Raw genomic sequence first — 27328 nt, forward strand, 5'->3', positions numbered from 1 at the left:
TTTGTTTGTTTTTTGAGACAGGGTTTCTCTGTTTATCCCTGGCTGTCCTGGAACTCACTGTATAGACCAGGCTGGCTTTGAACTCAGAAATCCACCTGCCTCTGCCTCTCAAGTGCTGGGATTAAAGGCATGTGCCACCACTGCCCGGCTAAGGACCTAGCTTTTTGAGATAGGGTCTTTCATTGTCCTGGAGCTTGTTGAGTAGGTAAGGCTTCGGAGCCAATGATCTGCTCAAATGTGCCTCCTCTTGCACTGGGATTACAAGAATGTGCCATTATACCTGGATTTTTCACAGTTGTCCTGTAGTTTGAACGCAGGTCCTCATGCTTGTGTAGTAAGGACTGCGGATGGGTTTTTCTCTCTAGCTCTGACATTTCTGACAGCATTATGGCTGGGAAGCCTGGCTAAGCTTGTGCACAGGGCCCGTGAGCTCAGGGAACATTGAATACTGACTGTTATGGCATAGCAGTACTCGAGGGAGGTAGCTGCTTGGGCAAGAAGGCTCAGCCCTAGGGAGGTGGGTTGGGCTCTCCTTGGGAGAAGGGATTTATCCCTAGGCTCCAGAGTCAATTCACTTTGAAGAACACCCCAGCAGCTCTGGAGGGAAGGTTGGGCCCTGCTGTATGCATGGGAAAGACCCTGTCATGCCAGCCTGCTTCTTCTAGTTTCTTGGACCACTGCGCAGGTGTGCATGGGCCTTACAGTCTGGGCTATGCAGAGTGATGAAAGGCTCAGCTGTCTTGTCCAGCAGCCAGGCTCCAGTGAGACAGCCACAGAATGGAGGATGTCAGCAGGTGGGTGGGCTGGAGGAGCTGGAAGAGCGTAGCCCCTCCCACCCCCTTCATGGTGGCTCAGGCGATAAACTGCTTATCCTCAGGTTGTCTTCCTGAGCCGAATGCAGAAGTGTATTATTTAAATTTCAAAATCCCATTCTTCTTCTAACAGCTGTCAGGGACTCTGAGTGTCAATGGAAATTGGGCTTTAGCCACAGCTCTGTCACCCCTTCTGTTCCCCCCGCCCCTTTTACAGAGAAGTCTGCTGGCCAGGGAGAGGAGGGGTGACTTGGTGAGGGCCAGTGACCCATGGCTGTGGCCATGCTCATGCAAGGCTGGGACCATCAGAGAGAGAGAGTCAGCCTCTCCACCTATGGGGATCTAGAGATCCTTACACACCTCTTCTCTCTCCATTTTCTTGTTTCTGTAAAAGGTGGGTGACTTCAGTCTCCTGTCAGTGGGTGAGAGGATTTGCTGGCACTGAGGTGTGATCAGGATGTTGGTGACTTCATTTCTGGTTGCCTTTGTGTTCAAGGAAGAAAAAAAAAAAGGAGCAGCATCAGAGAAGAAATTGAACCTAAAGGCATGCTTTTTAATGGTAGACCTTCAGGTGCTCTGGCTTAGGTAGGTCTTTTTTGCAGGTGAAAGTAGTTTTCTTTTGGTTCTTTCATTGCGTAGGCAGCCACCTGATTGCTTCTTTTGTGCATGATGGGTTCTGCTGGCATGTGAGGTGGTTCTTGGCTGGACACTTTCTGCCATCATCAGCTCCTGAGCTGGCTCTCTTGGGATTCTGTACACTGCAGTTGGCCCCTGCTTCAGCCAGTTTATCCTGATAAAAGTCAGTTGTGAGTGATGTGAGTTCCCACACTTGATACACTCCTCCCCACCACATCCATGCATCCATCCATGCATCCATGCATCCATCCATGCATCCATCCATGCATCCATCCATCCATGCATGCATGCATCCATCCACCCATATGATCTGGGCCCAACAGGGTGTACAGAGAAAGGACCACAGCAGGGGGAGAGGTCCATGTGGAGACACAGGATGGATTGAGAACAGGGGTATTGTAAGTGTGTGTGTAATACATGTGTGTGTATGTGTACATACATGAAGTAGTGTATCTGGGCTGATGTGTATTGGTTCAGGTGGTGTGTGTATGTGAGTGTGTTTGTGGGGTGGTATGTGCGTGTATTAGCCTTTTGTATGTATATAGATATGTGTGTCAGGATGTACAAATGGCATGTATCTAGTGGGTATGTGTATGTAAGTGTGTACAGTTACATGTGAGTGTGTGAGAATGTGTGGTGATATGTGTTTATGGTATGGTTTGTGTATGTGTTTATTATGTGTATGTGGTGATATGGATGTGTGGTAATATGTGTTTATTTATGGGATTGCTTATATGTGTGTGTATTGGCTGTGTAAGTTAGAATGTAGATGTGGTACATGGATTGCCTTGTGTATGTGGGGCGGCATACATGGAATGTATGCTATTATGTGTATGTGTAGTAAGTAGGTTGTGTGTGCATTTATGTGTATAGAGTGTGTTTAATGTGTATAGCTGTATACATGTGAGTTAATATGTTGGGTCGTTTATGTGGTTTTATGTGGATAGTATAATTGTGTCTTATGTGTTTGTGTGGTGATTTGTATGGGGTGTTGGATATGTTTAACATGGCATGTCAGTATGTGTGTAGTGGTGTGTGTGGGAGTGACTGTGAATTTGGGGCAGTGGCTTTCTGCCTGTAAATAGAAAAGGAAGAAGAGGGATGGGCCAGAGCCAGGATGGTAGAAAGATAGAGGCTGGAGACATGGCTCTCCCCAGGTCAGAACAGAATCCAAACTGCTGCCCCTTAGGGAGCAACCCCAGCCACCTTTCTTGTCTTTCTGAAAAGTTCTGAGAACTTGGTTTAGGGATGAACACTGGAGAGATTTAGAAGATAGGAAGGCATTCTGGTCTGGCCCACAAAACAAACAATCAATCAATCAAACAAACAAAACAAACAAAGAAGAAAAAAAATAACTTCCTTAAGAGTGTATATAATTTGGGGTATTCTTAAGGGGGGACTGTTTCCATGGGCCCTCTTCTGGAAGCATTTGCTCCCAAATATTTCCAGAAACCCCTGGTGTCCCATATCCTCATTTAGGTGTAGAGGATGCACCCATAACTTGAACCAAAGATTCTCTGTACTTATGGAACTGAGGTAGTACAGATATGGAAAACCAGAAACCGGCCAAGGAGCAAATTAACAGGAAAAATATAATTGTGACAATTGCTAAGCTGACACTAAAGTCAGATGTTGAATGAGATTATTATGAACACCCAGTTATGACTCCCAGAAAGAACCTAGCATGGTAGATCAGGGGGATGGTAGGTTTGATACAGGTAGGGAAAGACCCCAGTGGGGAATATGTGTGGGGGTGGTACCTTCAAAAGACCATGTAGCTACAGCCCTGAGTGTAGTGGAGAGTGGTGTTATGGGAGGGGAATGCTGTGGTAGGTGGCACTGTAAGTCAGCCGATCAGGTAGTTAGGAGTTGGAGTTTTAATTGAAAAGTGATGGGGAGCCTTTGGGAGGATTTTAGATGCCTGCGCAACACATTACCGATACATGCATTTGAAAGTTACTCTTGCTCAATGGGAGAGTGGATGATGATGAGGAAGCACGGCTGTGGGCAAGCGTGGGACCAAAGTCAAGATGTTTCTGCAATTGTCCAGGTCCAGGACAGTCAGAGGAGACTGGAGCAAACACATGGGCTTGCATTAGATTACATAGGTATATGGAGTCAGAATTATGGCTCAATCACATTTTGGGCTTGTACATCAGTGATGCTGCCATTTATTAGGATGGTAATGATGAAGGAAAGGACAGAGTGGGATGGAGTGGTCTAGAAATCAAGAATTCGGTTTCGTCTGTGTTAGGATAGAGATGTCAGATCAACCTGCACTGGGAAATGCCAAAGTCAGGGGCAATGTGTACAGAGATGGTGGTATAGAGATGGCATTTGGAATGGTGGAAGGAAAAAGTTTATAGTCTGAGAGAGATGTGGGGGTGGGGTGGGGAGGCTAGGATCTAAAAAGCAGAGGGCTAAGATACAGGCTGTGGAGGAAGAGAACATCTGGGAGTCAGGGATGGGGTGGGAGCTGGTTAGAGAAAGGAAGTAAAGGTTACGAGGTGTAGCCAAAGTCAAGCAAGACAGGCTTGGAGACATGACCACCTCCCTTGACTGTGTGGAGCTACTCCAATCTTCTGCAGAGCCCATGCGATGGGTAGATGGATTTGGTGGACATCACCCTCTCAGGCTTTACTGTGAAGAAGAACAGCTAGAGAAGGGGACTGGTGGGCCAAAGTGAGGTTTTGTTCTGTTTGGGGACAGGTAGCAATGGTCATGTGTTTGTTCTCTGCGCTGGATGGGACATGACAGGGAGAACATGGAGGGCACAAGAGGGGAGTGGGGGGGGGCACAAGAGGGATGTCCTTGAACGGTGAGGAGGGATGTGAGCCACATGGCACACAGGAAGGAGCACAGGAAGCCAGGTGGCCTCTGGCAGGGACATTCTGCCTCTATAGTAACAGAAGGCAAATCTGGGTTGCAGGTGAGATAAGCTGGTTGTTGCCAGGGAAGGATGGCGAGGGACTTTCTGTTCAGCTCTTTTGTTTCCTTAAAAAATGGGAGGCAATGTTCTGTCTTCTGAATGTTCGAGTATACCCCATCTCCCACCCAGGCCATGCGCTGAAATATTAATTCTGAAAGTGATGGTAACTAGAGGGCTTTCACGTAATATTTTATGTTTGTGTATATGTGTGTCTGCATGAGCTTATGTGCACCATGTGTGTGAAGGTACCCATTGAAGCCGGAAGAGGTCATACCCAGAGGAAACAGGGTAATGAGGGGTGGGTCCTCTTGACTGAACTAATGCTCCTGTAGAAGATTGCCCAGAGAACTCCCTTATGCCATTGGACAAACAAGGGCATAGGGAGATATGATTGTCTGTGAGCTGAAAGTGAGTGCTCGCTAGACAGCTTAGACTTCCTAGTCTCCAGAGGGGAATTCTGTTACTTACTGGCCACCTGATCTGTATTTTTTTTTTTTTTGTAGCAGCCTGAACACACAAAAACCAGTGTTGTCAGATTAGAACAAAGAGAGAAGAAACAACAGCCCAGAGAGATTGAGTCAGGAGACGCTGTGAGATAGATTTTTAAAATAGGCTATTTGAGACTTGAGTACAGGAATTTCAAGTGAGAATAGTCATTTTGCATGGTGTGTCTCTGAGTGACACTTGGCCGCCGAGCCAGCATGGAGATGGAAGGTGGCTTTGCTCCCTTTCAGATTAGAGTGTTAGAGGAGGAGCCAATGAGGTGATGTGTTTGCCCTGGAAGTTCAGCCTGCAAAAGGAATGTTTGAGGATGGGGTGCAATGGTGAACAGGGTTGACAGAACAGTGACCAAGTTTCAGGGAGGGTGACAAATTTTTGCTAGAAGAGGAATCCCCGAGAGAAAGCCATGGAGGTGGGAAGAAGGTGGTGCAAGGTTGGGATGTTGGTATGGATATCAGTGAAAACAAGCCTGGGGCATGACTCTGGCAGTGGGGAGCAGAGGAGTGGGGAAGAAGTAAGATGACATTCCAAAGCATTCAAATAGATTCTTGTTGTTGATTTCCATTGCTTTTGCCATTAATCAAGTTGACTTCTGGTGGGCTGGCCTGATTTCAAACTGTCTGCCTCCTCTAAAGAGTACTCAGGTGGTCGTGGTTTTGCGTTGGGATCACTGGGCTTGAGTTAGGACTCCCAGGGCATGTCTGGGCAGGGCCGTGCTCTGGGCATACAAAGTAGGGGAGAATGGGGATTCAGGACCTCTCAGGTCTCTGGACTTTGGATGACAACTGAAAGGAGTGGGAGGTGGTATGTTGAGCATGTTGGGAATGCTAGAATTGGTCCTGTTGTCTCTTGGGGGGAAACTAAGGTACCATTTTCTGTAGGTTGATTAGGAGCTTCAGGAGTGGGGGACAGATATGAGAAAGGGTCTGAGGTCCTGCTATGGCAGATTTTCTGTATAGAGAAGAGGAGCTCTGGGGATGGCCTTTTGTTCATGGAGTGGGAGACTGAGGGACCTTCTTTTCTTTGAGCACAGTGTATAAAGGCAGGAGCACATGGATCTGACCTTTTCCATTGGCAAGGTGTGATGGACATTGCCAAAATGGAGAGAAGGGAAGAAGTCCTTTCCAGCTGGGCATCTTATTTTTAAGCAGGCTCTTGTTGCTTATATGCTATGAATTGGAGACTCCGAGGGCCATTAGTAATGAGCTTTTCATTATGGTAAGAAAAGCACTAGTGGCAGACGATTATACAAGGAAAAACTCATTTAGCACAGAGCTTGGGTGGGTCCAAGTCCAAGACTGGAGAGCGGACAGCAGTAGTTCTTTATGAGGGGCAAGAGTGGGAACAAATGGTTACATCTTGAATCTGAGTAGAAAGGCTGATGCCAAACTGAGACTTTTATGACAATCCTCCCTCTCTCTAGAACCACTAATCCATGCGTGCTACCTTCCAAAAGCGTGTACTCAACCAAGAAGAGACATCCCGGTAACCCCCACGTCCAAGGTTCTGTCATCTCCTAGGAGCAGGGGATTAACCAAAATTTCAACCAATGGGCCCTTACAGGACATGCAAATTAATTCAAACCACAGTGGATATTTTAGTTGTTATCATTCTGCTTTGCCTTGGATGTTACCTGGATGTATAAAGGATGAACATTTTGGCCCCATCTTGCAGAAGAGATAAATGAGGTGCAGAGAGTTTCCTGTAACCTCTACACATTTTTTTCTGTTAGCCAGTAGCCAATGTCTAGATAGTTTCACCGCCCACACTACTTCTGAGCCAGAGTGTCCACTCTTAACAACAACCAGAGACAGACAATGAAGCCTAGGAAGTGAAGGAAAGCTTTTGTCTGTCTGTGGTCCTCATCTCTTCTGCTCTAGACTTTGGGTTCCAGGCAGCTGGGAGCCTTCGCCGATTAGTATTGGTATTCTTCCAGCAGACCTTGACCTGTGGTAGGAGAGAGTTCAGAGACTGATGGCTACGAAACTAAAGCTGCAGTTGGGTGGCCTCTTGAGGACAAGAGATGATAGTTAGGTTATAGCACGGGATCCCCACTTCCGTCCATTCTTCTGTGCCTCTCCTTCCCCCTCTGTCTTTCCAGTCGATCATCCCACTCTGGTACAGTTTGTTTATTCTTTATCTCCTTGTTAGCCTACAATGCTACTTGCTTGAGGTCTGTTGATCATCCGCTTGACTCTCCTTCATCTCCTTCATGTTTGAAACTCTTGATTTCATGCAATGAGACCCTCTTGATTTCTTCCAACTCAGGTTCCATTGCTTCTTAGCCTGTACTAAACATGGGCATCTATGGTTCTGCCCACTTCCCCTTTAATCACTACTTTTATGCTCAACCTAGGCAGTCTTGTTGAGTTAGGCCACCCCTATGTTAGTTATGACTAGTTTGGTGTCTAACCCAGATGCCTCTCTGATCTTTCTGTTTTGTCACCACTTCCATTTGGGCACTTGTGAATTCTCTCATACGAACCAGGTTTCATCCTGAAATAATTAATCCTGCTCCCCTCCTTCCTCCCTAGTATTCTTTGTCTAATGAATCATCACTATCTACCTGAAAACGCTAATCTTCTCCCTCTCTGGAGTGTGGCTCAAGCAGCCTGGAGCTCACCTCTTTAGCTGGTTTCATCCATGTCCTTTCTTAGTATACCAAAAGTATACTTAGTATAGCTTACTCCATGTGTTGATGAATGAGTTATTGAGTCTTCTCCTTCCAGTGCTTATCACTAGAGGAAAGCCTGAAGTTCTTACCCTGTCCTACATGAAGCTTCAGTCACCCCATTCTTTCTTTCTTTCTCTTTTCTAAATTGGGAACACGTCAAACCCATGCCTGTATCCAGGCATGTGACCTTCCTTTTGCTTGTAACGCTCTGACCTTGGATTTTCATGTGTGCTGCTCCTCCTGGTCATCATCCTCAAATTAATGTCACCTCCAGGCAAACAAACAGTCTGCATCCCATCTCCTTATCATTCTTTCCCGAACTTTGTTTTTTCCTTCGCTACCCTCTCCAATCCATTAAATTGTTTTATGTGTCTGTGTCTTTTTTTTGTCAGTTTTCCTGTCACTGGAACGAAAATCCCTGGAGAACAGGGACTCCATCTTTCAAGGCCTTGATGTGTAGTCAGTTCCTGAAAATGTTTGTTTGAGTGACTGCTGACAGTCAGGCCATGGTGCTGTTGGTGGAGGGTCTTTGTGTGCACACACATGTATAAATGAAGCTGGGACCAAATGACCCCTGGGCAAGAAGGGAAGTAGAACTATCTAGGTCCCTGTGACTTGTAATATTCCAGAAGGCTGTGACTCTTGTTTCTGCCACCTGTTTGTGGTTGGAAAGACTGCCTTGATGGTTGGGTGTAGGGAGGAGGGAGGAGGAACGAGGAACAAAACATATCTGAGAATCATCCTCAGGTGACAACAGAGCTCCAGGCTACCTTCTGCTCAAGTGGCACTGCTCAGTGGTGCTCTAGGGGTACCAGGTGTGTGTGTCTGCATGTCTGTCTGTGAATGTGTGTTTGGTGCTAGTGGTCACTAGCCCCTGGGCCTTGTCTCTAGGTTGGGCTCAAACTTTGGAAAGCAGCTTAAGAGTTATGGGTTAGGTACAAAATCCAAGTGCCAGCCATAAAGCCTGTGGCTCAGTGGGTCTTTGGATAGTGGAGATTATGAAGTCTGAGTACCTCGGCTCATAGCTAGCCTCCTATTTCTGAACACATACATGGTGCAGCTGGAATGTGAGTTGTGTAGGATGCACAATTAAAATGGAAAGGTAGTGGCTTTACTATGTCAGCTCCAGAACTAGTAGAGACAGTACCATGTAAGATATATCTGTAAGTACTGAAGACTTTAAAGATTGAATCAATTAAAGACAAAGTTAAAAATTTTACTTAAGAATTAAGGGAGTTAGGCAGGTTTGGTAGTTTAGGACTGTAATCCCAACCGTGTGGGAGGCTGAGGCAGAAGGATCACATGTTCAGGGGGTCTCTGGACCATAAAACGAGTTCAAAGCCAGGTTGAATAACTTAGTAAAAATGGCTGGTGGAGTAGCTTAGTGGTAGAACACTTATTCAACCCACCGTACCTCCTCCCCACACCCTTAAGGAAAAATATAATTAAATATTCACTGAAGCTATACTGTCGACAGGGCTAAAATTTGGTGGGCTGGGTGACTGGTTTGGCAAACTCAATTCTATATTAAATACAGAGCAGCTATTTAGGGAATGCCAGTGGCATGACATGAAGGGTGCTGTGATATCTGGGGACAGCCTGGTGCTTCAGATAGACCAGCTCAAGTGAGTGCTCCTGGCAAGGAAAGAGAACCAAGGCTGGGGTGTGGGAGGCTGGTGTCAGATCTTTTGCTGCGAGGTTCATTACCCATCTTTTCTCCTCCCTTGCCAAGGGAGGAACAAGAAAAGGAATAAAGAAGCCAAGCTAAGTCTCTGGTGGGCCCAAGTTGCTGTAGGAGAGATTTACTGAGGTTTTGGAAAGTGCCAAGTGCAATCGAATCCTGCCTCCCTCTCCCCTGGGCAGCTGGGCACCATGGACATCTTGGCCCATCTCTGCCCTCTCTCTACAGGCCCAGGGGACCCATATAAAACACGTGTGGCAACATCTGTCAGGGATGGGCAGTCCTAGGTCAGGGGGCCTGGCATCCATTTTTAGTTTCCTGGTCTGTGTTGAGATCTGTGTGGTCTATGCTATCTCCACAGTGGAATGGATGGAGACTGAGAGGACCTAAGCTTCCAGAATCTTCATTTCTGTCTACTGTAAGTTTTCTATTATTTTCTTTTCTTTTTTCTTTTCTTCTTCTTTTTTAGCTGTAGGCTGAGGTTGAGGGACTCCAGAGGAAGAAATTTGTGTGTGGAATCCTTCCACTGCTTCCTCAGTGGGGACTTAAGTTTCCAGGCACTAGGAGAGAGGCCATGGGGCGGGATGAAATATAGTAGGCAGGAAAGAGGCAGTCTGTGCCACAAACCTGTCACCTAGGCCAGCATGCACCTGGCTGTGTGCTGAGCCCCATTCTTTGCTGTGCACGACAGATACTCAAGTAGGCGGCTAGGCTAGTTCTGAGGGGGTGGCTTTCTCTACAGTGGGGCACCCCCCCCCCCCGCCATCCCTTTGCCCCCTGCGGACTCGGGGGGGGCATCTTCCTCACATCCAGGCAGTTGTTCACACTGCTGCATTTCTTGATTTTTTTTTTTTCTTTTCTAGGAAATTTACCAAGTTGAGGCCCAGGGGTTTACATGTCCTACCCCATAGCAAACACTTTGACTATTCAAGCTCCAAATGGAAGCCACTGGGGCTATAATTACACTGGCATTAGCTATGAACACTGCTGTGAGGAGGGGAACAGAGCACCTGGGGGGAACCTAGATGCAGCCACAGGCCTAAATTAGCTGTTGCTCTGTTAGCAGTTGTCAACTGCTTCTCTGCAGCGGCCCCCCTTCCCCCTCCTCCCTGGCCCCAGGCCACACTCTCTCTTTCACACTCTCTCTCCTGCCAGCCAGCAGGCATCTAACAAGTGCAGGGAGGACTGTCTGGTACAGGAGAACACCCCCACAGAGGCAGGCCACACCAGCCTTTGTGCTGACAGGCGGCCTTGGGTCCTTGCACAGCCTGCTGAATGGTTGAATAGCAGCTCAGAGGACTGCTGCAGAGGTCAAGGCTCCAGCCTGGCTAAGGCCACTGCCCGGCTGACCTGCGCCCCTACTCCTGTTTCCTTGCTCCTTTCCCCATTTCTAGGCACGAGTTTTCTTCTCTTCTGCTCAACCTTTGTTTAACTGTTCCCTCTGCCTGGAACCCCATTTCCTACTTCCTCTGACATACTTGGTCAGTTTTGGTAAAGAAAATCAGTGTGACCATGTCCCCCCAACTCCAGATGGGTCTTTTCCTCTGCACTCTAGCCCTTTCCAGAAGAACTCAGCATTAGCATGTACACAGATGGACGGCACTTCTGTCCCCAGCTGTTGGCTGGGGAAGTACCTGGTCTGTCCGTCTGTCTGCCTGCTTGTCTGTCTATATGTTTGTGTGCCTGTACATACTGTATATGAATTTATTTAGATTTGTATGTAGTGTATGTGTATGAGTGGTATATATGTTCTCTTTATGTGTGCGTACACATGTATACACAAGTGGATGTGCATATAAAGGCCAGATCAACATCCCGAGTCTTCCTCAATCACTTCTCCACTTTATTTTTTAAGGCAAGATTTCCCTTGGACTCTGGAGCCTATTTAGACTGGCAATGTGCTTCAGGGCCCTTCCTCCCTCCTACCTTCCTCCAGGGGTCCTGGGCATCCAAGCTCAGGTCTTCATGCTTGTGTAGCAGATACTTTACCTACTTTACCTGTATCTCCTCAGCTAAAAGCTGTTTTTCTTGGGGGTGGTGGTAATAAAATAGGAAAATGAATCATGATTCCTTTCTGGCTCAAGTTTACTGCAACCTGTCTCTTTTCTCTTTCTCTCTTTTTTTAATCTCCTCTTTTCCTTCCTTTTCCCCATTCCACACTTTTTTTTTTTTTTTTGAGACAGAGTGTCCCTCTGTAATGCACGAGGGCAGGGGACTCACTTACAGCTGAGGTTGACCTTGAACTCATGGCAGTCATCCTGCCTCAACCTTCTGAGTGTTGAGACTACAGAAGTGAGCCATCAAATCTTGTTTCTGTTTCCATCTTAAAGAGAATCAATGTTTGTAGGGCAGGTTCACCCTCAGGCATGATTTTGGGAAGACATGAGGACCCCACACCCCCTGCTCCTCACCTTCCCCACTGCCAGAATCCTACTCCAGGTAGGATGGACTCTGTTACAGCCAACAGCAGTGATAGATACTGATACCACCTGAGTTTATAGCTACTGCTCTCAGGATCCACTCTTGATATAACCCTTGGGTTTGGAGTACATGCGTTGTACCTGCTGACCATTGCAGTATCATGTAGAGTATTTCATTGCCTTGAAAATATCCCGTGTTTTGCCTACTCATTGCTCCCTCCCACAACTTCTGATAGCCACTGATCTTTTTGCGGTCTCTATTGTTTTCTTTCTCCCAAAATGTCATGTTCCCGGTATCTTATGCCCTGCTGCTTTCGTGAGTTTCTCATGGTGTGACAGCTCATTTCCTTTTATCACCAAATAATCTTCTGTTGCCTGTACTCCCGTCCTCTTCATTTCACCATGAAGAGAGGGGACATTGCTCTTCCCAGTATTACAAGGTTGCTCATGGCAAAGCAGTGTTTTGTGGATGGTTCACCCCTGAGCTCTTCCACTCTGGCCTTCTGGTGTCTTCTTGCCCAGGCCACCATTAAGACTTGACTAAATGCAGTCTTGTCCACTGTTACCTGGTTTATGCCAGCTTTGCCTCCTTCAAAATATAAACAAGCTTTCAAGCATTTACTGTAAACTGAGCACTGTTCTTGCTATATTTGTTCTTTATATGGAATCCTCACTGAGTATTCATGTAACAAACTTTCGATACATGGAGGCTAATGATGTCTGCTTTAATTTGATACAAAGAATGAGTTAAGTGTCAGCACTGTGGCTTCTGCCGATGTATGCTGTGTGGAAAGCAGGCCATTTTGGGGGTAAATGTTGTATAGGGAGTGCTTGGACTGGTAGGTGAGAACTCACAGCTCAGCTAACCCTTTGAGCAGAGACCTGAACAAACTAATCCATATTGTTCTATGATTATTGAGAGGAGACCCTTGTACATCAAGGACATACCGAGTGCAGAGGTCCCAAGGCCAGGCCACCATTGGCCTGTCCCAGGAAGATCAAGGTGGCTAGTATTGGAGTAGAGTGACAGTGGGGTGGGGAGGGGGAGGAGGAGGAGGAGGAGAAGGAGGAGGAGGAGGAGGAAAAAGAGGAGGAGGAGCAAGGTTAGACAGAGGAGAAGTGCTGCTTAAAAGAAACCTAACATGCTGTGCACATGGAATTCTAAATGTTCTGGTAACCACATTAAAAGAAAAAAGGGGACAGGTGAAATTAATTTTGATACTATGTTTAACACTTCATGTCCAAAATATTATTCATTCAACATGTAGTCAAAGCAAAGAAATTATTACTGAGATACATATTTTGCTTAATAAGCTTTTAGAATCTGGTGTGGGTCTCCCAATCTTCCAGTTCCATGTCCAATGGCTGTCGTTCTGGACAGTGCTCATGCTAAAGCCACCGAGTGAAGCCGGTGGATATCCTGGAACACTGGTATTACGTCTCTGTGCTTTAGGTTCTTAAAATTCACACCAGCTGTATGATGAGAGAAGATTATTGTGGGGTGCTGTGAAAACTGGGGGGCTGGGCATGGTGCTGACAACTTGGAGAAAGCTGGTAGTGGCAGTGAGAAATGTATTCTGGGCATGTTTGGAACATAGATTTCCTGGTTTTCCTAATGTGCTTTGTGAATGAGACAGGAGTCAAGGATGGAGTTGTGTTGTATGGCTTCCTACAGGAGGATTAAGTTGACTGTCAGTTGAGCCACTGGGGTCTGGGTTTGACACAAGGGTGTTGGGTTTTCAGGGAGTAGTGTTAAGTAGAGGTAAACAGGTGAGGTCAAGAGAGGTCTCAGGATACAGAAGCTGTTTGTTGGTTTTTAATGGCCCGGGATGAGATGATAGCCTCAGGTCCCCAGAGAGGAGGGCTGGGTTCTGAAGAGCACAGACAAGAACCAACAGGGCCACCTGAGCAGGAAGTTATCAGGGAGTCCAGAATGAAGGCAAGTAAGGAGGGAGGCTCAGGTAGACAGAGCGAGATGGTGGGAAAGGCTAGGCCTGTGGGTTCCTATCAGTGATGAGGGAGAATAACAGCTGCTGGGCTAATGTAGGTCTGAGAGAAAATGTAGAACAAGACCCGGATGAAGAAGACAAATAGTGGTTTGTTTTAAAGGGGAACAGAAAATGGGGCAGCTGCTTAAGGGAATATGATGACCATGAGGAGACCCTCCTCCCCTCTAATTAACAATACCCACTCATATGACCAATGTGAATGTTCTAGCAGACAGGGCAAAGTCATGATGCCAAGGCCAGAAATCTATGAGGAATTTCTCATGTTTACAAAGTTGCATTGGTGACAGGTCCTATCTTGCAGATAAGGAAACTGAGACAAAAAAAAAAGTTTGTCCACACACCTAATGAGTAGCTGAGCCAGGACTTTGAAAGCAGGCTCAATTCTACAAAGCCTAGTCCTTGGCCTGGTTCTGGTTCTGTCTCTTGTTTTCTTCTCTGGAGTGGTCAGCTCTTTAGTTGGGGCTTCTTCTTAGTACTTTTGATATACAGCATGGCACCCAGCAGAGGACTGCACAGAGCTGGCAATCTATAGATGTTTAATGAACAAGTAATCCGAGGACCAGGGACTGCATATGGAGTCACCAGGGATAGCCATGGAGGGGTCATAGTGTCTACAAGTCTGGCTTTGATTCTTCTGCACTCCATGGCTGGTTCTTGTATTTAGAGAGATACACAGGGAGGACTGAACATGGCCGGGGGTGTGGGAAGGAAGAGATCACCTCTGGCCTGGGCTGATTGTTCTCCCTAGCATATGATGGTGCTGCGTACCCGGCTTCTGTCTCTAGTGTTCTGTCAGTGTTCTGGATGACTGTGGCAGTGCCGGGTCTTGTCCAGAATTCACTTTTTAAAAAAAATCTGTAAAATACAGGTTAGGTTGGATGATCACCTACCTGGCTCCCCAGAAGATCTCAGCTGGGCATGCACAGATTGGAGCCCTACCCTTCCCTATGCCCATTATCAGAGGGACAAGAGAATCTGTCTAGGTGGGAACTGGTTGCCTATGGAGTCAGATGGTGTCTGTGATAGGTATCACCGTGGTACAGCTAAGATCTGTGGGGTTGGGACAGCACTGTAGAGGTACCTTGTGATTCCTACTGTGTACCTCAGACAGTGCCTCACAAATCCAAAACACCAGCCTGTCTGCCTCCATGGTTGGTCGTCCATCCAGCAGGGTCAGAGTTCAACTTGGGGTAGCCTTCCCTTCACACTTAGAGGACTATGCTTCCCTTTCAGTGGCAGTGGCAGTGGCAGTGGCAGGTATATCCCCTTTGGATACAGAAGAACAGTTTTGGTGGTTACAGGGGTGGGGGAGCATCCTTGTTGACAACACTCAATGATGAATGTTCCTCACTCCAAATGCCAGGGGTGCCACTTCCCCGAAGTCCTGCTGAATTGCCGGGGGACAAGTGACAGGGGCTCCAAGTTATGTGACTCGGAGCCAGACACATTTTTTCTTTACCTTCATCCTCCATACAGGTCCATGACACCTGCTTCCATGTTTTTGAAGCAAACAGCCACTTCCAAGTGTATGAAGCTGAGTTTAGTTTAAGATTCTGGATCCAGAGTCTCCTTCTGAATCACTCCTTGTCCTTGCCACGAACCCCTTGCCTGTAACTCTCATGTACGTTGGGCATATAATCAACATCTTCAGTGGTCCCAGCAGTCATCTGTTCTTGGCAGTGATCCTTATCCCAAGACAAGGAAACCGAGGCGCAGAGTGGGCATATAGGAGCATACCAGCCTTGAGTGGTCACACATGTCCACTCCCTGTGTCCATGTGTATCTTTGACTCGTGTTCCCCTTTGCCTTCCAGGGACAGGGGCAGACCCGGTGGTCAGTGCCAAGAGCAACCACTGCCTGGATGCCGCCAAGGCCTGCAACCTGAACGACAACTGCAAGAAGCTCCGCTCCTCCTACATCTCCATCTGCAACCGTGAGATCTCTCCCACCGAACGCTGCAACCGCCGCAAGTGCCACAAGGCCCTGCGCCAGTTCTTCGACCGTGTGCCCAGCGAGTATACCTACCGCATGCTCTTCTGCTCCTGTCAGGACCAGGCATGCGCCGAGCGTCGCCGGCAAACCATCCTGCCCAGCTGTTCCTATGAGGACAAGGAGAAGCCCAACTGCTTGGACCTGCGCAGCCTGTGTCGTACAGACCACTTGTGCCGGTAAGAGCTGCTGAAGCTACGGATGCTGTGGGGGTGCTCATGTGGTTGGCTTATGTTACAAGGTCCCTTGGATTATGACCACAAGTGAGCCCAGCAGAAGGTGCTGAAAGGGTTAACATTGATTGATAATGGGCAAAATAATTCCATTTACCCGTCCATTTATAGTGCATGCATCTATCTGTCCCTCACCCAGTCATTCCATTCAGAATGGGTTTATTATTTATCTACTGTGCCCAGCTTTATGCTAAGCAATTCAAGGGAAGACAAAACAGAGTACCCAAGGATCTTACAATTTCAAATCTGTGATTTCTAACAGGAGGAAAGGACTGTCAGAGGTTTTTGTTCCAATTTTAAGGGAGGTCTGTGCCTTTGTCCCATCAGAGGGATGTGACCTGAGAGCCAGTTCATTGCTTGCTGAGTGCAAGGCCAAGCTAGTGTTGAGTGAGGACTAGGTTCTGGAGTCTGCCAGTGCTAGGTTCAAATCCTGACTTTGACACTTACAAGCTGTGTATCTTTAAGGAGATGTGGACCCAGTTCAGGGGAACATGGCTGGGGCTTCCAGAAAAGGGAGAACAGGGGAGGGCCATGTGCCTGAGGAAGACCTGAGGGAGGTCACTGAGTTGATGGAGGCTTGAGAACCGAGGAGAGGGTTCAGGCCTGAGTCACTCAGGAGAGGCTTGAGGGAGAGTTTGGGCTTATGGGAAATTCAGCAATTGGTGAGAGAGGGCTGTTGGAGAAGGGGTGATTGCAGATGTCTCATTGTCTACTGTGTTCTGGGCACTGTTCTGAAGGCTTTAGGCTTGTAATCCAGTAACCCTACAGAAAGTCTCTGGTGTAGGCATTGCTGCCATTTTTGAAGGGAAGGAAACAGACTGAGGAAGAAAGACTCTTGCCCTAGGTCATATGACACAGGCATGTTAGAGCTGTGATTGTTATTGGACTCCTTCTTGCTACTTTGGCTGTTAAAGTGTGCGGCCTGAATGACAGCAGGCATATCACCTTAGACTAAGGTAGTGGCTGTAGGGATAAGGTGGATTGTCTCATTAGAGGTGGTAAGAAGACTTGCCTCTGTACCTCTTCCTGCTTTCAGAATGTGCCCATGGGGAATACTCAACAACACACTAATTGGATGGCTGTGTGGTTGGCAATTGCTTGTTTCCTAGTTGAATAATGATGAGACATTGTAATTATCCTGTGGGGATGGTGTTGTAAATGCAGTGTTTGAGGGACCAGGGTGACCATTACCTTCTAGTCCTGGCAGCATCTGGGGTGTTTCCACTGATGACTACTGAACTCAGTCATGAAGCTGGATAGAAGAGATGGATATAGGTGTTCTTGGGTGCTTGGTCATGATTAAAGCCCAGTCATGTAATGAGGAGGGTTAATGGGGCTCAGGAAGGAGTCCAGGCTGGAGGTGCCCTCTGACTGGAGCATCCTCAATGGTCAGTAGAAAAGTGGAGCTATTGGTATGGGGAGCAGGCTTGACTCTACAGGGAACACCCATGCATACCCAAGAGAGGGACAAAGAATACAGCAGAAGACAGGGAGGCTGAGGAAGTTACAGGAAAATGAGGAAGCAGTGACTCAGAATCCAGAAGGAAGGGGGTTCAAGAGGGTGGAATCTGCCAAGCCAAGGGCCTCAGATTGTGTGCATGCATGTGTCTGTGTATGTTGAAAGTCAAATGCTGTGGCTCAGGCTTGGTGAAGAGCTAGAAGAAGAGGCACTGGGTCCAAACTGTTTTATTCAGAAGGCAGAGGGCTGAAGCCAGAGTCTTCAGGAGGATATAGGATGGAAGAGAGTTTCTTTTGGACCCCGGAGATCTGGGCCAGTGTACAGCTGGAACGGGAGGCTCTACTTTTGTTTGGTTTGGAAAACAAGCTTTCACAGTGTTTAGAGAAGGGATTGAACCATAGAGCTGGCTGTAGGCTTGGGGAAAGCCTTGTGAAGAAATGGACTTTTTGCATCTGCTTTTAAAAAAAGCATGCATTTACATACAACCAATGAAAGCAATTTGAAATAGGCCTGTGCCTACTACAATAGAGGGGTTGGCAGTGGCAACTGAGAGCCCTTGAAGGCAGGAGCTAGCAAAAACCTTCACTGCATAGGCTGGCAGAGCTCTGAACATGGGCTCTGAGCTTCCTGGTGATTTGGATTATGGGGGAGTTGGATGGACCATAGAATTCCTAAAACACCATGGAAGAGAGCATGCTAATTCTTGAGTGGAGACATAGTCTCCCCTGTGGGCTAAATGCTAACCTAAGCTTGCCAGACTCCGACATACACAACAACTTTTAACAATAGAGCTGATGAAGAGCAGAGCCTTGAAAGAGCTGGTCAGAGCAGCATGAGTCCAGGCTCGGGATCCTGTGCTTACAGGTGTGCCAGGTACATCCACAATACCAGCAGGCTGTAGTGTTCCTATGCAGGTAGGTGTTTAGGGTCAAGCTACTCAGATGTCTCAAGTTAGGAGTCCCCAGCAGACAAATGCCATTGTGCCCACTTACCAGTTTGCTTGCTTGTTTGTTTGTTTATTTTTGAGGAAGGATGGATATCCACACGATATTTGGTTCCAGTGGCTGAAGTCATGTGTGACTGGAGTGTTTTAGTGGCTCCAAACAAAACCAAAAGATTGATTGTTTATTTTTCTGGAGACGGGGCATCCATGATCAGGAGAATTCTGTGGGAAACATCACACTGTGGAGTCAGAACAGATGTTTACATTAGGCATTGTGAAGGTCCAGATGGAGGACTCTGAGGAATGAAAGACTGACCAAGAAAATGAGCCGCTTGCATTGGGATGTGGACTTCAAGGACCACTATCTATAGGGATCCATAGACAACACTGCATCAAAATTATTGACTTAGGGGTCATGGCCTGATTTGTCAGGCTTCGGGTAGGAAGTTCATCTTGCCCCCAAGATGAGGTTATGTGAGTTCCCTTTTCCAACCAGGATGTTTCTCGAGCCTGCCTTTGTCTGTCCCATCACCATCTCCTCTAGTATGCAGATGTCACATGGACTCCCAGAGAAAGAAGGGAAGGAATGAGGAAAAAAACCCCTGCATCTTAGATGAGTCTGACAGTGCAGTTGGGGGGATGTCAGAGTACAGTCAATTTCCCTGCATGGGACTTGGCCCTCAAGTCAGAGCTTTATGTGTGCGGGGAAGCTCTGAGAAGAACTCAGAGACAGAGATGTGGAATGACAGGCAGGTGGTAGATGGCGTGCACTCCAAGTTGGAGACCTGTGTGTGGTCTTCTGACTAGCTATCCAGTGGGCTCTGTCTTTTCCTGGGCTCTTGGTTTCTACGCCAATCAAACAAAGACACTTATTCATGACATCTCTTGGGATCTTATCTCATTGCCTGGATCTGTGGGCTAGAGTCTTTCCAGTTGGTTTCCAGGCTCCTGGGACCAGTCTCAAGGGCTTTCGACCCATGGTCTTCCCAGGATGGGCCTAGAAGGAAAGGGGGCACTATCTTCTATCTAGCTCCCACAGATCTGACCCCTGACCCACTGCCCAGCAGTCCCTGGTAGTCCTGTCGGTGCCAATCTCAGCTCTGTGAGGTTAAAGATGGCTTGAAAGGGCATCTGGAGACCATCAAGTTGGACTTTGACTCTGCACTGTGCCCAGGCAGGCATTCTGTGCCCTTCCTCTGGCTTGGTCTTTTCCAGGCTTCTGCCTTCCAGAATGGGCACACAGGTAGAAATCTTATGAAGATAGTGGTGACAAACGTCATGGGGGGTTTGGGGCAGGAAGTGAAGACCCTCTGTTTCTTGGGTATGTTAATTAAGCTGGGTAGATGGGGACAATGGAAAACCATCTTTGGGGATTGGATCTTTGGGAGAGGGGTTTCCATCCTTAGGAATTCCCTGCAGCCTACCCTGGAGAGCCATTTCCACCATGCTCTGTTTCCGTAGCATTCAGTTCCGACTTAGCCAGTCCTGCCTCTTCTTCTGTGGAGGGGGCCCAGGTATCTTTAGACTTCTTGCTGAGTCAGAGTCTTGGACCAGGAGTTTCAGAGTGGAAGGAAGCAGCTTTGCCAAAGCCTAGGTGGCATGGCATGAGAGTTAGTCTGTTTTACCTGGGTGAGGTACAATAGATCATGCTGGGCTGTCTTGTTAAATGTCACTACCAGTGAGGCGTTTGATCTAGCATTTGGAGAAGCATTGGCTAATCAGGGCTATCTGCTAGCTTGACCTTGAACTCATTGGATATGCTTCAGAATCCTCCTGCTGCTCTTCTGACCTGGGTAGGTGGACCTTCTGTGAGTCGAAACTTCCCGCTATACTCATAGTCTATCTGACTGGCATGTCTTCCTTAAGACTTCAGGCTCTGCTTTTGTCCCATTCCCACCCTAGGCCTCAGGGCTGTGGACTTAAGCTAACTGAAGATCTGAGGATGAGCAGGGAAGACATTTCCTTTAGAAGCATCTGATAGGGAGCCTAGAGAGCTGGGAGCTTTCTGGAACAGGTCTGTGGAATCTGACTGGATTGTCTCCAGGTTCCAGTGGGTCATGAGCTACTTTTACATTTTCAAACACAACTGTTTATATCTTCTCAGCTTGCATCCAATAGATGCATGCCTGTGTGCATGCATTTGTGGGTGTGTGCATGCACTTGTGTGTGTGTGAGTGCATGTGTGTGCATGTGCGTGGGTTTGTGTGTGTGCGTGTGTATGTGTGTGAGTGGTGTGTATGTGTATGTGTGCATGGTATGGTGGCTGTGTGTGTGTGTGTGTGTGTGTGTGTGTGTGTGTGTTGTAGTGGCTGTGAAGTTGTGGGGAGAACAACTGCTGTTTTACTAACTATCTCTGGCTGGCTGCATTTGGAAATGGCTCCTGGAGTTCTTTGTTCCTCCTGGTCTGCCAACAGACTATAAATAACCTCTTGCTGGACCCATGCCATCTACAGAGCTGTGATTTAACCTCTGGGTGCTGAGGATGTACACAAATAGACTCCAGCCTGGGGCTATCCCAGTAGTCCTGGGCCACTCGTGCTGTGGTTGCTGTCTTTGTCCTAAAGGAGAAGCTGGCTGGGGTAAGGAGTGGAGGGACATAGCCTCCTTCTCTCAGTCTGTCTTGAACTGGGGTTTGAGTGTTGACCTCTCAGCATGTGCATCTCTTTGACTCTGTAGGATTTGTTGGCTGGTGTTCTCAGCAGACCACCTCTAAACAATAATAAAAGACTTATTTCCAAAGTGATCAAGAGGCTAAGGACTTCCAAACTTTTNCTTTTTTTTTTTTTTTTTTTTAAANAANCCNTTGTGTATNTTGATGNGATANACCAAGTTTTGGGTGCACATTTTAGAGAGAACCTTACTGTGTTCATTACATTCTGGAAAGGTTCTTGGGTCTCCTAATGCTTAAGAATCTCTGTCTTCTCTGGTAACACCATCAATTCCCTGGGGATGGACTCCGAGTTTCTCCCTTGATATGATAGTACAGCGAGCTGTTACTGACTAGCAATGTCTGCCACTGGCCTGGGAAGTTACGATAGGTCTTGGCTGGAACCCAGTCAGTCGTTCTTAAGGCAATCAGTTGCCTCTAGAAGGGAGAACGGGGGTCTTGTGAACAGTCTATGTTCACTTTATTATACTCTGTTGATCATCTATGTGGACCTGGCATTGTGTTAGCGTTGGAGAGCTCATGACCAGGGAACCGGAGGTCTTTGGAGTCGCATGGAGCCACTGTATTGGCTGACTCTGCAGAGACAGTGGGGACCTTCATCCTTAGATGAAGGCATTTCTCACTAGGCTTTTCTGGAAGCCCCTGTTTTTTGCTGCTACCACATAGGTCCACTCTGGTGGTACTGGAGAGCACCCCTCTTAGGGAAGGTGGGATCTAGCCTCCTTTGAGGGCCTTTCTGGCCTGGATCAGAGAAAGGCTTCACTGCTGAGATTCCTGAGGAGGGAGGAGCTGTAGGCCCACAGTGTGTGTGTCTCCTTTGCCCAGCAGCTTTGCTCCCACATGACCCATGTTGCTCTCATGGAGCCCCTGCTCTTCTTCATTCTGGGTCAAGGGAAGGGCTCTTCCTGGAACTTCCTCTGATGTGTTGACACAGGGAAGAAATGTTGACTATTACTTTCCAAAGGCCTGGGGATATCAACTCACAGATGCTCCAGCTTAGATACCTAGATTATGTGATAGAGTCTGTGTGACTTCCTACTGTGGCTGCTTTAGGCAGAGCAGCATTGAGGAGGGGGCGTCTTTAACCTTCCCTATCCATCCCATCCCATATTCCAGACACCTGGGCCCCACAGAACTCACACCCAGCACTGATGAGGTATGGTCCCTGGTAGGGGAAGGCTCCCACTGAAGAGCTGTGATTAAGGCCCTGCCTCATCTCTGCGGGTAGAGGAAGAGGGTCCACTTGGGGATGCTAGTGATGCAGGGAATGGGAGGATATAAGTCCATATGCTTCTCCTATTGGTGTGTGTGTGTGCGTGTGCATGTGTGTGCATGCATGTGTATGTGCCTATCTGTGTCTACACACAGTGGGTCAGACAGCCTAAGCCTTTAGCTACCTTGGCTTCAAGTTGTTTCCATTGTATCTATGATTGTTTCCACTCTCATTTGATGCGAGGAGCACCCTGCCTGGTGTTTTAGTCACTTTTGGATGCTATCAGAGTACTACAGACTACATGACTTAAACTATGCTGTTTTCTACCAGTTTGGGAAGTTGGAAGTCTCTGATCAGGATGCCAGTGTGTAACAGTCCTAGTGAGACAGTCTTCTTGGTTGTGTTCTCCTGTAGTCTCGTCCTTTCTGTGTGTGTGTGTGTCACACACACACACACACACACACACACACAGACAGAGATAGAGACAGAGAGACACACACAGAGAGAATTTTCTTTTCTCCTAGATCACTAATCCTATCACGAGCAGTGCCCACTGCTTCTAACATGACTAATCATGACTTCTAAAACTACTCATCCCCAACAGCTCCCTCTGCAAAGTGCATATTGGGGTTTAGAGTTTGCACGTCAACTCACTCTTAGCCAAGCCTGTCTCATCTGCATCACCTCTTAGCCCTCTTCTGGCAGCTGGCTCCTGGTGTGGGTTTTGTCTTGAGCTTCTCTGTATTCTTTACTTGGTACTTGGTGTTTTCTTTCTTGATAAGGATCCCCTTTTTATATCCTTATGTTACCACTGTGTCAGTTTACTTACTTAATGAGTGTGTGTGGTGCCCCTACTCTGTCCCAGGCACTAGACACGGTGCTCGACACTGGAGGTACCTTGGCGATCACAGTAGGGATGACCTCACCTCCTTGGGACAGTCTGATGGAGGAGACAGTGGATAAGTAAGCACAGGTTTATCCAGGTTGAGCATCCCATATCTGGAAATCTGAATTGCCAGATGCTCCATAATTGAGACCTCTCTGAATAGCAATGTAACTCTACAAGCAGAACATTCCATCCTTGACCTCAGGAGATGGGCTGCAGTCCAAACATAAGTGTGCTAAAAATACTACACAAAATATCTCCAGTATGTCAGTTTAACATGTACATGAAACAAAAACAAATTTCCCTTTTGGACTTGAGTCCCTTCCTCATTATCTCTTAGTATTTACATGCAAATATTCTCAGATCTGAAAGCTGAGCCACTTCTGGTCCCAGGAATTTTGGATAAGATATACCCAACCTTAATAGTATACTTACAGTGAGCAGGGTGATAAGTGGATAAGGTAGGTAGGGAGATTTTAGAGATGGGTTTGGGAGTGTGATGGAGACACTCTGAGATGACTCAAGGGGTACATCTATGCATTGGCATGGAGCCACTTTTTCAGTTGGGTAAGATCCTGGGTTGATCAGGAATTCTATTTGGGACACAGTAATACTTTGGTGTTTCAGGACGGCTCTGGTACCTGAGTGGGTTTGTAAATTTTTGGGGTGGTGGTGGTGGGTGTCATTAGCAGGGTGGTGGTATTTAAACTGAGGGATGATGAGTTCTTCCTGAGAACACTCTGGTGGGAGAAGAGGAACCAAGGATATGGTTGGAAATATGGTTCTAATATTTCCATCGGTGAGGCTTATGGGGATATGACTGCATTTTAAGTTGAAGAGCACACGTGTTACAATTTGGACTCTGGTTCAACCCCACCTGGCTCTTGATATGGTCATCAATGCCTTTACCTCTCCAGCTCTAGGCCCAAGTCATTCAACTGTGGAAGACATCCATGTCTGAGTCACGGCTTTAGGAGCAGTGTAGGAGTCAGTCTCTACTTTTCAGCTCTTCTAGTCTTCCACAAGGAGGCATTTAGTGCTTTATTGAAGGGGTTTGAGGGGTGTTTGGGGCTCCTGTGATGGAATTTTCTCCAAGGACTCCCCTGTGCCCAACATCGGGGGCTTTGCCTTACTGTTCAGTAGAGTTGAGGTAGCCTTCACCTCATGAGTACTGTGAGCCCTATGGTCCTTGAGCTACATGCTGGCTTCATGGCCTGTCAGTTGCTTTCACATAGTCATGATGTAAATACTTGACAGAAACAGGAGAATGATTTCTTTGGCTCATGGTCCACCAATGTGAGGATGGCATGACAGACTAGTTCATGGCAGTAGAAACATGTGGCACAGGCTGCTTACCTCATGGTAATCCAAGAAGCAGAGTGTGGCAGGAACCAGGGAATATAATATTACCCTCAAAGGCCTACCCCACGTGACCCAGAGCCTCCCAAAATAACACTAGCAATTGGTGAAAAAGCTTAAAAAAAAACCCACAGGCCTGTGGAAGTAGTTTCAGATTCAAACCATGACAGAATCTTTTTAAGGCCCTTCTTGCAAGACTCAGAGGCCTTTCACAGTAGTGCTACTATGGAAGGTTCTGAATAGCTTAGGCTGCTACTGCCTACTGAGAAATGGGGACTCTATATGAGTCTATATGAGTCCCCATTCGTATGGCTGCTCATATAGAGAGGTTTGCAATACCCTCCCCCATCCTGCCCCATCAGGTCTTCCTGAGCCAGTGAGTCCTTCTTTCTGTCCTTGGGGGCTGGACTTTGGGCACCAAGATGTGTTTCAGAAAAGAATCAGGAAGCTGTATCATGAGTGGGTCAGACAGCCCTGGGTCTTGATCATGAGCCACATGAGTATGCAGACATTTCTTTTTATACTAATTGAAGAGTCTCTGTTCGTAAGTACAGTGGCTTGGTAGCCCATTTAGGAAATGGATTTGAGGATTTAGATTTCTCTCTGAGTATTCAAAGGTGCCACCAGGCTTGTTAGGGCTGTAGGTGGAAGGCTAGCCCTCACAGCTGGCAGGGTCACTAGAGAAGCCCTCTTGGAAGTAATTTATCACCTTAGCTTGAAGGAGAAGTAGTTTTGTATTCTGAGGTGACCCTTCTGTTTCTTGCAGAGGGAATGTATCATAGAGGTCTATTGCAGAAGAGGCAAGGGGACCAGCTGATCCCAGCCCATCTGTACTTTGCTAGCAAGTTTGATTTTCTCTGGAAGACATTGAGGAGTCATGAAGTAGTTAAGCAGGAGGGCAACATGACCTGAACTGCTATTTTAGAAAGATGCTGCTGTGGATAAAATAGTTGGAGGCTGGAGACATAGAGTCCAATAGGAGGCCTTACTGTAGTGGGCTTGTGACATGGGAAAGGCAGGTTGTTGAACAAGGAGAAACTGGTCATAGGGATGACATGGGGTCCTTTGAGGGCCAGTTTCTGAGGACTCACTGGAGGCAGACAGTAAAAGGGAATCCAGGAGGCCATCAAGGTCTCTAGTATGACAGTTGACTGGCCGGTCAAGCCTTGAGAATGGAAGAAGAGAAAAAGGAGTTTGCTAAGAGATGGCGCAGGGCAGGGAGGGTGTTTAGGTCTCAGAGCTGTTGTTTGAAAACCTTTGAATGTGCAAGTGTCAATGTCAAATACAAAAGGTATTTGTTATCTGGGAGTTCAGTGGAGAGGCAAGCGCTTGGGTGGAGATGGTGGGATTAAGGGAAATAACTCATGAAAGGCCGTGAGCAGCAGCTTGGCGCATGGGCATGTAGAGAACATGAGCTCCTTCAAAGAGCTCTAAGCTCATTTGGGGAGGCAGGGCTAACCCTGTGAACCAGCAGCCATGAAGAGGAGACCTGGTTTAATTAAGAGTTGTGAGGATTAAACTGCATGCTGCAGGCAAGCCCTGGAGAGCCAAAGAGGGCGGGTGCTGAGGAGAGTGGGTCCAATAGCAGGGACAGGAAGGAGGGAGGCTGCCTTATGGTAGAGGCTTCAGCGAGAGAGGGCCTTCATTTGGAAGAAGGGCGTGGCTAGTGTGCGCATGTGTGCATGTATATATATGTGTGTGTGTGTGTTCGCGCGTGCATGTGTGAGAAATGAAAATAGGTAGCTTTTTTGCTGTTCAGTTCGTCTTCAGAGATGCAGATGCCCCTCTCGGTTTTAGATGACGGACTGTGGGGTCAGAGGTATGTTTTAGTCCTTTCCAAGGTAGTCTGTAAGACTCCCATCTCCTGTCTTTCTGGGCAGTGGCAAGGAGCCAGCTGTGTGTCCCAGTGTGATGCCTGTTTCTCCCCTCTCACCTATTTTTTTTCTGTTTAATTCTCAAAAGGAGATTCAGTTAGCTTTTTCTTTTTTTTAAAAAAAGTACTATGAATTCATTGTAAGGAATGATTGAAAACTGGGTGTGGTGGCTCACGTCTGTAAATCCAGCTCTTAAAGTGGTGGAGGCAGGAGGATCAAGAGTTCCAGGCCAGGTAGTGTGGACTATCTAGAGATCTTGTCTCAAAACCAAAAATAACAAGTAGACAAACAAACAACAGAAACAATATCATCATCATTATCATCATCATCAACATCATCATCATCATCATCCTCGTGAAAGATCATTCAGGCCAGACACAGGTATAAATTATCCTTAATACAAATGCCCTGAAATAAACTTTGGATGCCACTTTGGGAGAATGTACACTCAGACTATTCTTAAAAGGATGTTCATACATTAAAAAAGAAAAATGATGTCACGTGTGCTGTTCTGTAAGCTATTTTGTGTTCTCTAAATATGTGGTCCACATTTTCCCTAGTCAGTACAGTATGCTGTTTTTCCCGTGTGAACTGTATCTCCATGAATGGCTTTCACAGCTTGCCTGTCTCCTTGTTTGTACACTGCTAGCATCTAAGGGATGTGTATCTGGGTTAGACAGTAGGGGACAGCCATATTCTAGGTCCTCTGGGGAGAGAGGATGCTCAGAATATCCTCAGAGAATTCTTGGGACTGGTGTGCTATTTTCCCTAGGTGAAGGGGAGCTGTGAGTCAGAATTAAGCAGCTGCTATTGTCACTACAGCAGGCAGGAGGTTTTCCTGTTTGTTGCTGGGACTGCTCTCTGCTCAGTGGTCATTACAGAGGGCAGAGCTTGCTTCCCTCTGACTACCCCAGTGCTCTACCAGGACTGGTCTGAGCATCTTTAGGAAAAGCCTTGAAGATATGGGCACAGGGGAAAAATTCCTGAATAGAACAGTAATGGCTTGTGCTGTAAGATCGAGAATTGACAAGTGGGACCTCAT

General features: G+C 47.2%; 1 protein-coding gene and 1 long non-coding RNA gene across 5 annotated transcripts in view; one reads left to right on the forward strand and one right to left on the reverse strand.

Annotated features, from left to right (window-relative positions):
- Nucleotides 1-27328, forward strand: part of Gfra2 (GDNF family receptor alpha 2) — an 89226-nt gene that overhangs the window by 20306 nt on the left and 41592 nt on the right. For both annotated transcript variants that reach the window (XM_021181643.2, XM_021181644.2), the window contains one exon: nt 15476-15830. In XM_021181643.2, the coding sequence (XP_021037302.1) occupies nt 15476-15830 (355 nt within the window). The remainder of the gene's footprint in view (nt 1-15475; nt 15831-27328) is intronic.
- The window catches only part of LOC110309174, a 14497-nt gene continuing 5526 nt past the window's right edge, over nt 18358-27328 (reverse strand). For 2 of the 3 annotated variants that reach the window (XR_002379669.2, XR_002379670.2), the window contains exon 4: nt 18358-18525. This is a non-coding gene — a long non-coding RNA (uncharacterized LOC110309174). Of the gene's footprint in view, nt 18526-23003; nt 23108-27328 lie in introns of those variants that run through there. The other variant, XR_002379671.2, reaches the window with a different exon arrangement.

The sequence above is a fragment of the Mus caroli genome, chromosome 14 (assembly GCF_900094665.2).
Source record: "Mus caroli chromosome 14, CAROLI_EIJ_v1.1, whole genome shotgun sequence".
Taxonomy (NCBI): domain Eukaryota; kingdom Metazoa; phylum Chordata; class Mammalia; order Rodentia; family Muridae; genus Mus; species Mus caroli.